A 13,741-nucleotide genomic window follows, 5' to 3' on the forward strand; every position below is an offset into this window, starting at 1 on the left:
TCTACTTCAGTGTATATATGTGAGAGAGAAAGGGAGAGATTATACTAATTATTTATGACATACGTACAGTGTTGATTAGATTAGATTTAACTATGTCTTTGAAACCTATTGTAGTAACTAGTAGGCTGTTTTAAAACAACATAAGTTTGTTTTCATATATATCACAGAGTTCTTGTAAGCCGAACCTGTTGTCAGAAGTTAGTTGGGCTGGAGAGATGGCTCAGTGGTTAAGAGCACTGGCTGCTCTTCCGGAGATCCTGAGTTCAATTCCCAGCAACCACATGGTGGCTCACAACCATCTGTAATGAGATCTGATGCCATCTTCTGTCTGTTATTCTGTTATGTCTGAAGACAGCAACAGTGTACTCATATAAAATATATAAAATAAATAAATCTTAAAAAAAAAAAAACAACCACCACAAAAACTTTTTTAAAAAATGATTTAAAAAAAAAAAAAAAACAACCACCACAAAAACTTTTTAAAAAAATGATTAAAAAAAAAAAAAAAACAACCACCACAAAAACTTTTTTAAAAAATGATTTTTAAAAAAAAAAAAAAAAAAAAAAAAAGAAGTTAGTCACTAGGTACATAAATACACTGACATCCTGTAAGTATGTTACAGATACACATATCCCCATGTAGTATTTATTTGCATGTATGTGTTCTATATGGCATGTTTATCAGTCAGCCAAAAGGACATAATTTTCAATTTAGTTAAAATGGCATTTTGTGGCCTGTATTATTAAATATTATGGAGATATTTCATCTGCTTCTAGTTAGGAACTAAAATAAAAGCCAGAAATTACAGGAAAATAGCACTAAAAAGAATATATTACATATATTTTTATGTATATATTACATATATTTTATGTATATATTTCCTTGGGCAGGTTTTTCCTCTCTCCTTCAGGTTTCAGTGTTCATTTTTTATTACTAAGGTTGCTTCAGTTTCTCTAGCTGGTTATTACAACTAACTAGAGATGAGATATGTTCTTCCTGGCTCAACAGTCTCCAGAGATAGCATAGTTACACTGGTGCAGAGTAGAGTAGTGATGTTTAAAAGCCCCTCTGATGTGTGGCCAAGGCGGCGTGGCTCCTAGGGTGGTAGTTTCCTACTTACTATGTTTGAGGATCTGATTCAGTGCTAAGCAGTTTGTGAGGAATCGTTGTGCTGCTAGGAGTCCACCATTAGTCAGAGCTGTCTGTGTTCCTGTCTGTGATGTAAAGACATGGTGCCTGTTTACCTGAAGGAAGGAAGGAAGAGATATGGTGAAAATGCCTTTGGGTTTTAACTAAAAATTCTGAGGCTCTTTTTTCAAGGATGGGTCTGTTTATTGAAATGTTGCAGCGGTTGTAGAACTTACATGTAAGAGTTGAAGGCCTTAAATGTGTAGTAGAAAATAGACTTTGGTAGACAGCAGAGAGGCTACATCAGACACGTGCTGGGCTTCAGACATAGAGTGGTGATAGCACAGATTGACCGAGACCTCATAGCTAATGACTGCTCCATGGTTTGCTTAGTTTTCACTTGTCTCTCAGATAACCACATGCATTTAATATTGCTTTGTTTTTAGAAGATGATAGACCCCGGATAAGAGCAGTTCTGTACTACTTTTCATCAGATTCTAGCAACAACACAATTGCATATTCACTAGGGCCTTTCTTAGCACTCGGTTACCTTTACACAACATTTATTGAGCTCCCTATGTAGACAAATCGATGGATGTGAAGATGACTTAAGACTGTCCCTGATGCCAGGTAATGAACTCAGTTCAATTTCAGTGCCGCTTCAGATCCACATTGCTTTCCAAGTTCTCTGGGCTGCTTGTAAGAGCTGCCTTCATATCCAGGATGAGGAAACATAGCTTTTGTCCTAAAGGTCGTGGATTTGCTGGCAGGCCTGAGTGCCAGCATAAGGCCTCTGTTGCCTCAGCTGTGTCATACCTGAGTGACTTTTCCATTGTGAGAAATATTCATTCATATTGATATATGTTATGGGTGGATAAAAACTATATTTGCCAAGTATGTGCCTTCAGTGTGCAAGACTGTGAGATAACTGGCGGGAGTTTTCCGAGGTGCAGGTGTGTTCACAGGGTTACAGAAGAGTGGAAGTCAGGGTGCTGATTCTGCTGTGTGCTGGATTTGAATGTGCCCTTTAAACAGAGGGAGCCAGACAAGTGGGGTGGTACCCTATCAGGTTAACTCACTGTTAACATAAGCTGTCCTGCTGCTTGGTGACTCACCTATTATCCTGCTGTTTTCCTTAACAATCTGCACTGGTTTCTAAAACACTGACTGGGTCTACTGTAGCCTTTTCCCCACAGCTCTGAATGCTGGTGGGTAAAATGTGCCAATTCTTCCTTTGAAACATCTCACTGAAGCTCACCCTTTACGTCTCTTTCCTCCTTCCCTCTCCCACCTGTTCTGCATGGTTTCTGTCCTGCTGATGCTGCCTTCACCTGGGTCCTGGCATGTCTCTTAATCCCAGGGAGAAGGAATCACTTTGCCTACTACAGCTATCACACTTACGAAGGTAATGCAATGCTTAATACTACTTTTGTAATTGGGGCACTAACAGGACCTCCTAGGTGAACAGTGTTGACTGAGCAGACACTGTATGTGTAAGAATTATAACATGCTGGCTTTCTATTCATATCTATTTAGTGTTCCATGTCCAGAGCCCAGATAATTTATTGGAAGCCCCCCCTGTTTTAATTGCTTATCTTTCCCAAGTTTGCACTGGGAAGTGAATGCAGACAGAGGATTGACTACAGACTTGTAGCATGAAAGCAAAGGGCCATTAAGTGCTCTTGGGCTTTGTTATGGCCTGTGTTTCTTTCGTACTTACAGGACAAGAGCAAGCTAAGCATTTCTCATCCCCAAATTTGAAATGTTTTAAGTGCTGATGTGAAGCCAGAAGGAAAAGTGGCTCTTGTAATAGGTGACTTCATGAAATGGATGTAGTTATCACCCAGGAACCCGAAATATGTTGGGTGCAGTTTCCTGTAAGGCTGTGTGTTTAGATGGTCATAGAATTCATATTTAAACTTCGGTTCCACCCCCATGTAGTATATTAAATATATGTGAATATGTTAAAATCTGAGGGAAAATTGCATTATGAAACTTGGCCTATTGTGTCTGCCATGAGTCTGATTATGGCTGGCCTATAGTGCTTCAGATACCCTAATTTTCCACTGGGGAGGCACTGAGGTGCTGTGGACGGTTGACTATGTAGCATGCTCCCTGGAGGTGGAGAACAGTTGGGATGGAAGTTGAAGGAACATCCATAATACTCCTGCTTGTGGCTATCAGCTTCCAGTCCAGAGCTGGAGGTAGGTTGCCATGGGGAGAGAGGTCAAAGAACCAAGCTCTTCCAGCCATTCTCATTTGCCAGCCTCCCTCTGCTTGGGCTATCACCCACTGGTCCTGTAGTCATTAGCTTCTTTGTACTGAATACAAGGCTGCCTCTGGCTTCCTGCTGTAGTGTAGTAGGAAGAAAGGAGAGACTGGGAAAGCAGCTGTATCTGTTGGTGTCACAATGTATAGTGTCCCTTTGTTAGCTGCAGAAAAATAGTATTGTAAATACTGCTCCTACTAGACATGGCTTTCATGTTCTTGTGGTTTTAACTCACATGGTTAGTTATTTTGATCCTTTGTGATTTGTGTAGTTTGTGTGACTGTATTGCATTATACTTTCACTTTTAATATAACTGTTTGCTTTAGAACATTAGTTATTAAAGAAGGTCAGGATGGCCTAGCTACCAAGCTACTGTGCTCTGCCTGTGACAGTGGAGGAAACAAAACAGTAAACATCCCAGGAGGGGAGGAGTCCATGACCAGGAAAAAGCCACAAGCCTTGGTTTTGTTCTTGAGGCAGGGTCTGAATATGTAGCTGGTTTTAAAATTCTTTTCTTTCAGACTCAGCCTCCAAAGTGCTGAAATTAATCATGTACCACAATATTTAGCTTCTCTGATTTTGATGTCATTGAAATTCAGAGTTTCTGAAAACAGTTAGAGATGAAAATATTGCAGCCTTAAGGCAAACAACACGGACAGTCCATTTTGGGGGAATCTATATTAGGTATCTGTCTCTGACATACCCTCGTCTCCTCTTATCTTTACCCAATTGTTACAGATTTTGATAATTCAGATAAAGAAAATTATATCAGTAGAATGCTATTTCCTGTACTTTAAAACTAAAGTTAGATCTAGAGACTAGGTAATCATGGTGTCTTTTGTCTTTAAGAGTTCAGACTACATCACAGCTAAGAGACCTTTAGCTGTCTTTGTATACACACCAGTGCCCTCTAAACTTCGGAACCTCTCATACCTAACATTTGATTCCAATGACTTGAGGCTTGAGTAAGTGACTGAAAGTTACGTAGGCACTCATGAAACAGACTGGAGAGACTTACATTTTAAAGGAAACCTTTGCAACTTACACTGAATGTGGTAGAAGCCTGGTGTATACTAACTGCTGTTTTCTGTGAGGTACACATGTTCTCTGAGGTCTTATGTTAACGCTGAAAACGGGTCTTCTGCCTCCTCTCCTCCAGCCCGTTCCCCATCACAGAGTCGGGCTTACGGCAATTTCAATACACATTTTCTTTGAAGGACACAAATTTGGATGGGTACGAAAGCTGGGTAGAGTTGAGGTATGGTGTGAATATCATCATAATGTGTATGAAATTCTAAAAGAACTAATTGAAAAAGAAAATTATTTTGTGGCCTTGACTCTAGTTCTTCTCAAGGGAGTTAAACATTTCATTAGCATCAGTGGTAGACATTGGAATCATATGAGACTTACTCCTAGGACAGGAGATCTAGGTGAGCTGGAGGGCTGCACAGTTAAAAACCCCATTATGCCCTACCAGCTATATTGTGCTGTGAGCTGTAAGGGTGCGTGCGTGGTTCTTCTGCCTTACAAAGGTACTGTGAAGTAATGGCTTATGTGATCTTACTCTGTTCTCAGTACAGTTCCATCCTCAGTCAGTAAGTGGGTATTAGGGGAGCATTCAGGAAAGCTTGTAATCAGAAAGTGTTGGAATCAGTGACACTATATATTCTATTCAGGCAGAAGCTGCTTGGCTTCTGTATCTGGTTAAGTTTTATTGAAACATGAACTCCGTGGAAAGAGATCCTGAGAAGTAAAGCCGTGCTATCCTTAGGAAGATAAACTTGTTCGTTTCAAGCATAAGAAAGAACATCAAACTTGACAAACAGCTTTGTGCCTTCTCTTCCCTCTCGTAGATGGCTCTGACTCCAGAGACAAGCCAAAGTTATATCGTCTTCAATTAAGTGTGACTGAAGTTGGGACAGAGAAGTTTGATGACAATTCTATCCAGGTACTTGATCATGCCTGCTGCCTAAGCCTTTTATGGTAGTTTCTCCTATCAGTAGTTAGTAAGCACTCAGGAAGAAACCTGCTGCAGGGGAATGAGTGAAGGAGACAGACAGACCTTGTATTTGAATATGTCACACATCCTCTCTATTTCCTGATTTAATGTAAAGAGAACATGTCTTGTATGTATTCAAATGGAAACATGAAAACATGGACTGGTTGTGACACTCTCTTGAGTGTTTACTTCTGATTAGAAAGTGAAGGTGCTGATAACAGCTTATAGGTCTGTTTTAGGATGGTGGAGATAGAATGGGAATGTTATCTGTGTGTGTGTGTGTGTGTGTGTGTGTGTGTGTGTGTGTGTGTGTTTGGAATTGAGGGCCTTATACAAATTGCCAAGGACCATAACTACTAAAGTCCCTAGGCTATCATATGATTAGTAAACAGTTATAATGTACCTGCCAACAGGTTTTTAGATATTAACAGCGTCCAGCTGTCCTGACATAGTTTTACACTATTAGAGAGAAATCCACTGAAGAGAACAGAATTGAGGGCTTCTTAGACTGCATTCATCATAACAGAACTCTAAACACTGTGTGCTTCATGATGGAGCTCTCTTTTCCTTCTCTTCTCAGCTATTTGGCCCCGGAATTCAGCCCCATCACTGTGATCTCACTAACATGGATGGAGTGGTCACGGTGACACCCAGAAGTATGGATGCAGAGACCTATGTGGACGGTCAGCGCATCTCAGAGACCACAATGCTACAGAGCGGCATGAGAGTACAGTTCGGCACCTCGCATGTGTTTAAGTTTGTGGATCCCATTCAGGACCACGTTCTTTCCAAGAGATCTGTGGATGGAGGCCTGATGGTCAAGGGCCCAAGACATAAACCTGGGTGAATGTGATAGATCAGCTTAAGGATTTTAGAATGTTTTGACTATAAATTAATTTCAATTAGATGTAAATGTCTTATGTACAGTTTTATTACATTATTTTTAAAATTTCTGTGTATATGTGTGTGTCTGTTCTTTTTCTGGAGTTGAGAGGACATTTCACAGGAGTAGGTTCAGACTCAGGTTGTCAGGCTGCCCTTTTTCCCATCCTTAAGTTTTTAGTTTTAAAAGATCAAAGTGAAGAAAGGCTTAGTGCTAAAAACAGTTCACAGTGCCTGAATCAGGCAGTTCATGACTGCCTGTAATGCCAGTTCAGGGGTCCTGATGTGTGCGTTATACACACACATATTGCACATATATACTTGAAGTCAAAGCACCCACCCATTTAAAATAATTTTTTTAAAGATCGAAGTTTATTTTATGAAATGGGAGTTTATCACAAATTTGGATTGGTTTTGGAACAAAGCAGTAGATTCTGACTTTATCTTGAAATTGGTTTTAAAGTTACTTTTAAACTTGATCTTTTCTTTTGTAAACCATCCCCCTATGTAACTAATTGTATTTAAAAATCTTTCCTTGGGGGCTGGAGAGATGGCTCAGTGGTTAAGAGCACTGACTGGTCTCCTGGAGGTCCTGAGTTCAGTTCCCAACAACAACATGGTGGCTCACAACCATCTATAATGGGATCTGACGCCCTCTTCTGGTGTGTCTGAACACAGCTACAGTGTACTCATGCATAAAATGAATGAATCTTTAAAAATTAAAAAAAATATATCTTGATGTAGTTTCCCTTTTTTAAATTTTCTCTAAGAATTTGAATGGTAATGCAAGGGGGATCTATTGAGGAATTCAGAGCATTTTAGCTCCACCTAGTGTTTTCCTGTGGTCTTGCAGTGTATCTACTGAGATCTTTCTTTTGGAGAAGTGTAGCTAACTGTTCCTTTAGTGTTAATTTTGAAAACAGACATTATTTAGCTCTTTCGTTATATATTTTATAGGTTAATCATGGTATTTAAAACAAGTCCACAGAAGTATAATTTTCTGACAAAGAGTATAAAAATAAACCAACTTATACACCCGTGTTGGTAGACTCTGCATGGCACTGGCCTGAAACTTAACTGTGTAGTCTAGGCTGGCTTCAGATTCTCAGAGGTCCACCTACTTCATGGAGCACGGGTCACCTTCACAAATAGGATACTTTGGACTAGCTTTTCACCTCAAATTGTTTGTTTATTATAATTTTTTTGTAATGTATGTACTTGGGTGTGTGTACCACATGTAGGCAGGAATCTAGCCCAAGTGCAGAGTAACATTACACTGATTTGGATGCCTTCATGTTATAACTTTTAGCTATAAGAATCACACCCTTTTTAGGATTCAGAACACAATAATAACACATCGGTGCTTGGTGGATGATGGCTAGATAGGTAAATAGTTCACAAATCAGTGTATTATCACACAGTCCTCAAAACCCCAAGCTGATGTCACATAACAGACAGCTATGTGCAGAAAATGAATGATTATTTAGCTGCTAGTAAAAATGCCTTTAACGTCTTAGAAGTTATTATTCAGAGCATGGTACTGCTTTACATTGCAATATATTTTATTTTTCTAGAGATTTGTATAGAGGAATTTTTAATAAAAAATAGCTTGTATTCCACATTACTTCCTTGTTTCAGTCTCTAGATAAAGCTTTGAAATTAAACCATGTAGTTCTTAGATGTTAGAACAGTCCAGAAATAGTCATAGCCTTGCTCTGGGTGGCTTGTAGGTACCTAGGCTCCCTCTCACCTTAGATTGGGACCAGGGCATTGTATTTAACTCTGTTGGTGCCAAAGAATATTGTTTTGTCTGCCTCAGCTTTGTTCTATTGAAAATGTGATTTTTGTTTGCATTATTTACATTATTTTACGTGCATAAGTGTTTTGCCTACACACACGTAGAACATGTGTGTACTTGATGCCCACAGAAGACGGTATTAGATCCCCTGAAACTGGAGTTACAGATGGTTGAGATCTACCATGTGGGTGTTGGGAACCAAACTCAGCATATGCTCTTAACCTTAGAGCCATCTTTCTAGTCTCAATATTTTGTTTTTGTTATTAACATGTAACTTTAAAAATAGGACCATGAGAGTTTTTGATGCATCTCCTAATAAAAGTTCACATGCTTACCATCACTTTTTAAAAGTCGGTGTGCCAAAGTAAAGTAACCTATTAATGATATTTGAATATTGGAATACTCATCTGTTCTTGCTGTATTAAGAGTACTACCTTGTCAGTTGAAATTTAATTTTTATGTTTCTTTTTCATCTCAATAGAGCTGTTCAAGAGACAACCTTCGATTTGGGAGGAGATATCCACAGTGGGACAGCATTGCCGGCAAGCAGGGTAGGTGTTTACAGACTCCTGACCTAAACGTCCTTTGGGTTCGATGGTGTAGGGTACCCAAGAACAGAGGCTTTTTTATAAAGACAGCGTCACAGTGGCCCCTCTCTGCTGCATCCCGCTCTGCTCTGTCTGCTCACACAGTGGTGCATAAATGAAAGGTAGCGAGCTCTCCTTTTGTCCTGAGGTCAGAACCTGGGACTTTTCTCTCTCAGTTGGAGTTTATGCATTGCCTGTGCTCTGTGTGTAACTAACCTCTGGCCAGATCATGCTGAGGATAATGGCCTTTTTCTGCTCTATTCCCTTGATAAAAGTCGCAGATCTCCACTGGGTACTCACCTCTGACAATCATTCTTTGCTCTTGTATAGACAAGTCATTTCTCTCTTTATATTGGTGATCTGTTCCTGGATTACAATCACTGCAAAACTTACTGAGCTAAAACAGCAGCCCCTTCCTTCATTTCCTGACAAATTGGCTTGAGTTTATGAGGGCAGTGGTTTACTGGTCTTGTTACTGGTCCCTCATGTGAGTGCAGTGAGCTAGCAGGTGACTCAGAGGACATACCCACCCTGTCTCTCTAGTTGAGTGGTGCTCTGTAGGACCTTGAATTCACAGGTGTGTGCATGTGTTTGTTCATGGGTTAGGCTCAGGGGTGGCATAGCACCATTTTCTCTGCCTTTTATTGATTGAAGCAAGATTTAAAGGGAACAGGTCTTTTTTGAGCTGTGTCTTGTTTTGTTGGCTTCCTTTTTTCTTTTCTTTTTTTTTTGAGACCATAATGCAGTTAAGTCTAGAACATTCTCATCAGTGTCAAAAAGACACAGGATCTCTTTATTTAGCTTACTGTATTCCTCCAGTTGCTGACCCTGTTCTGCCACTCTGGTTCTCAGTATAAGTTTTTTCAAGACATAGTCTGAGGTGGCTGTTCTTATGTTCTAGGTTTGTGGCATCCACCAGACTCCTTTGTTTTCTGGGTTCTTGCTATAAAAGCACAAAATAACCACTATTTGAGACACACCTTTCTACTTCCAGGGTAACTCTGTCTTTATCTCTGAGTCATGACTTGGTGGCTCTTTCTAGGTAGATTTCTAGGTATATCTATTCTCAGATATACTTAATTTCTGAAAATTGGAGAGCTAAGCTGTCAGCTCTAGGGATTTGTCTCTTGTATTTATGCGTGGTCTCTGGAAGACCTTTCCATTTTTCCTAAGATTACACCATGTGTTGTTCACGATCCCTACTGTATACCTTTGACCATGATCTCTCCAAACTGACATTCTCAGAGGCTCGACTGACATTCTGTGTCATTTTTATGATATAATGTCTGATAAGAACTTCAAATTTAACATAGCAAATCAATCCTGGCTTTTGTTTTTGTTCTTAAACTTAATTCTTTCTCATCATCTTTTATTTTAGTAAGTTATACCAACTATGGTTTTGCCCCACTGAAGCTGACTTTGATTTCTTACCTTTGTACAACTCCTGCATGAGGACTGTCATGTCCTGTGTTTCTGGCTGTAACGCGTCTGTGTGTGTTTGCCTTACTCGTTAGCAGTTTTGCGAGCAGGAGCCCGTCTCTGTTGCTCCTGGTCAGCCCTTGCTGGCTGTTGTTGCTCTCATCTTTAGAGACTTGCTTTTGGTTCTGTTGGAGCTCTGCTGTCAAAGCTGTGCGTATCTTCCCAACTCACCGCTCTTGGTGCTGTGGCTTTCATTCCTCCAGCAGTGCTGTAAGTAGTGTCTGCCCTTTACAACTTCCTGGGTGTTCTACTTGTCTCTGTGAAGCTTCTTACCTTGTGCTTGGTCTCATTCTGTTTCCATATGATTGGCCCCTTCTTGTTTTAGCCCGCCCTCCTGACAGGGTTGTTCTTAGGCATCATGCAGCCATACTACTCCATGTAAGACTTATGCAACTGTCAGTACTGCTGCTGTCTTTACTTGCTAATTGATGATGTGGTCTGTGAGCTCTGGACATGGGGACCCTGCTTTTTCAATTATTCTCATGCTTTTATTGCTTTGAGTAATGCCACACTGCAACAGAAATTTGGCACATACAAATAAGTAAAGACTTGAGAGGTCAAGCAGAACTCTTCTTACCACAGTATATACTCAACACGGAAGGCTTGAATGAAATTCTGTTATCCATAGATTAACCTTTTCAACACTGTTGGACCCTTTCCAGAGTGCTTGTATCATGGGGGGGGGGGGGTGCCTGTGCCTTTGTGTGCGCTCACATCTGTTAGGCCTTTGTCTGTCTAATACATATTACACTGTTAGGTTGTGAGCAGTTTTTGTTTTCTTAAGGCACTTAAGAACAATTTGTGGATAAGCACATAAACATGTCCTAATTTACTATTCTGTTGCCGTTACTCACTATTTATAAGCTTATTTTTTAAAAGTTTTAAAATCTAAAAATTGTGCCATCTTTTGGTTAGTTTTATTTTGTGAATGTAACTTTGGGAAGTAAAATGACTAGTCTTTGAAAATCATCTTGTCAATAAAGTTTATTTCTTGCCCTTTGAAAATCACATGGTTGTATTTTTCATGCTGTTGCATTCAGTGCTGTGAGCTTTTGGGCAGGACTGGGGTAGTGTGTCCTGAGTGTTTCTGAATTACTATCTGGTCTGTGTCCTTACCTTACCTGTGTAGCAACTGGTCATCAGATTACTGCCTGCATGGCAGGGGTGTGAGACGTTCTAACACACTCTGGCTTCCCTTGTCACAGAGCACTACTAGACTGGACAGTGACAGGGTATCCTCTGCCTCTAGCACAGCTGAGCGAGGGATGGTGAAGCCAATGATCCGACTGGACCAGGAGCAGGATTATCGACGAAGAGAAAGCAGGTAACTCACATTGACTAACTGAGAGGAGAGCAGTCCTGAAGAAGGCTTTGTGTAACAATCATTGAGTTGACAAATTTAGCTGGAAACCCTACTGGGTTTTCATGACTATTCTTTTGTTCCTTACTTGCTACAGTGTTGACAAAGGCATATTGGGTCACACTTGCTGTTTTATGTCGGATGCTTTATATACACAGAGAGAAAGGATGTCTTTATAACATGTTAGCATGCCATCATTTTTATAGAATGTATTCATAGGTAGAGCTGTAAAGACACAGATGATTTTGGAGACACATTTTTTCCTGTGCAGACTCCGTGGTATGTCTCCCTGATGAGGCAAGTAGAGGGTGAATTAGTTTCCTTATATTGTGGCTTCATTTCTTGTGACACAGAGCTTCTTTGCTTTCTTTATTCTTTTATGCTTTCTGTTATGCTACCTTAATAAATCGGGATTCTGTATCTGGAAATCTCTGAAGTTGTTTTAAGTGCTATGGCAGGCTGTGTCCCACATGCTCACTGTTTGTGACACCATAGTAGTCGGATGCCAAGTGAATGTGTTGTTGGTCGGAGCTTTAGGACTGGCCTTTCTCAGTGTTTTTCAGGAGGCATCCTTTTGTCTTCTTGTCAGAGATCCAGAACAGATGGTTGGCAGAAGCAGGGGACATGCTTAGGGTTAGAGTTGACTGTCAACCCAAGACATCTCTTATTACTTTACAGTTGCCCAGCAGAGGGCGCTGTGCACAAGATTATTAATAACTTCAGTCCAGAAGTGAAGTGTGTAGTTATCAGCAAATATCAGGGTACTTTTATTGTGTGTTTTTGACTGTTCATGTAAGGTTTTTCTTTGTTTTTTTTTTTTTTTTGTTTGTTTGTTTTTTTGCTGTGTGATTATCAGGTTTTATACATGTAGTTCTTTTTCTGTGTTTCTATTGAATGGTGTAGGGTAAATATGTTGTCCATCATAGTGGAGTGGTGAGTTGCTTTGGTTTTTGTTCTGGTTTGTTTGACATGGGCTTCAGTATATAACCCTGGCTGTCCTTGAACCCCAATATGTCAGCCAAGCTGGCCTTGGACTCAGAGATCTTCCATCCCAACATGAGTTACTATTGTAATGAGCACAGCCATGCATCTCCATGGTGATGGAGAAGTATGACTAACGTAATGTAAGTGGGAAGAAGACAGACAGAACATGATGTAACCAAGTCAATATGCTTTTGCTATATCAAAGTAGCCATGACTAATTACAATTATTCCCTATAAAAACACTTTTTGACAATATTTTGCAAGGTAAGCATAGTGTGTTTCAAATGGTAAAAGTTTTATTTATACTAGTGTGTTGTTTGTTGATATTAAATAGAAATATAAATCTTTCTTCTAACTCCTACTACAGTTTTTACATTGACAATGCTGAAATTAACAATGCTTAATTTAAATGGTGTACTGTAAAATATAAGTCATTTTAATAGGCTTAAAGTGAAAAGCTTAGGCAAGTATAAGCATCCCTTAGAGTGATAGGAATGGTCTTTCTTTTAACAATCAACAGGTTTTTTCCTTTTCCAATTTATATAAGCTCTTTACTAAATTTATTAAAACAATGAAATGAATAGTTTACAGTTTATCCAAACTAATTCACTTAAGCATTGGGAGCTGACGGCCAGGCATGATAGTGCACACTTTTAATCCTGGACGCAGGCAGGTCCCTGTGAGTTTATGAGTTTGAGGCCAGCCTGGTCTACGTCGTTACTTCCAGTCAGCCAGAGTTTTATGGTGAGACCCTATCTCAAAAAATTATACTTAGTATAAGATCCATACTGAAATAATTGTGAATTCAAATCATACTGTTTTCTTAAATCCATAAGTTAAACTCAAACTGTTCAATTATAGACTGGAGTAACTGACTAATATAATTTAAAGGAAATCATTTTATTTTTAAAATGATAATGTTAACACAGTGTGTGTTAACATTGTGCACTTCTCTAATCCCCTGTATTGTTTTCTTTTTATTCACCTCCCTATGCTCGGCAGAGGTGAGACTGAGGAGAAGGAAGCGATTGGCTATTAGGAAAGAGTTACTTCAGTTAGCTGGTCTGTAAAGTATTAGAAATCTATCGCAAATGATCCTCTTTTACCTCCAAGCAAAATCATTTGGTTATTTGTACTAGCTTTCCGTGAGTGGGCCAGTGACCTGGCAGGTGGTCACCATCTACCTGTGACCTGTGGACTGAGATAGCATTAGGGACGGGCCTCACTTTACAGCCATTAGCACGTAGTTCTGCT

The 13,741-nt window shown here is 39.7% G+C and overlaps 1 protein-coding gene across 13 annotated transcripts in view; it reads left to right on the forward strand.

Moving 5' to 3' along the window:
* The window catches only part of AFDN (afadin, adherens junction formation factor), a gene marked incomplete at its 3' end in the record, with an annotated part of 127,361 nt that overhangs the window by 59,281 nt on the left and 54,339 nt on the right, over positions 1-13,741 (forward strand). For 8 of the 13 annotated variants that reach the window (XM_080941699.1, XM_080941707.1, XM_080941708.1 and 5 more), the window contains exons 9-13: positions 2,490-2,534; positions 5,252-5,346; positions 5,978-6,240; positions 8,559-8,628; positions 11,349-11,467. In XM_080941699.1, the coding sequence (XP_080797825.1) occupies positions 2,490-2,534; positions 5,252-5,346; positions 5,978-6,240; positions 8,559-8,628; positions 11,349-11,467 (592 nt within the window). The remainder of the gene's footprint in view (positions 1-2,489; positions 2,535-5,251; positions 5,347-5,977; positions 6,241-8,558; positions 8,629-11,348; positions 11,468-13,741) is intronic. The other 5 variants (XM_080941709.1, XM_080941701.1, XM_080941700.1 and 2 more) reach the window with 1 other exon arrangement.

This window comes from Micromys minutus (assembly GCF_963924665.1).
Source record: "Micromys minutus genome assembly, chromosome: 30".
In the NCBI taxonomy this organism is placed as follows: domain Eukaryota; kingdom Metazoa; phylum Chordata; class Mammalia; order Rodentia; family Muridae; genus Micromys; species Micromys minutus.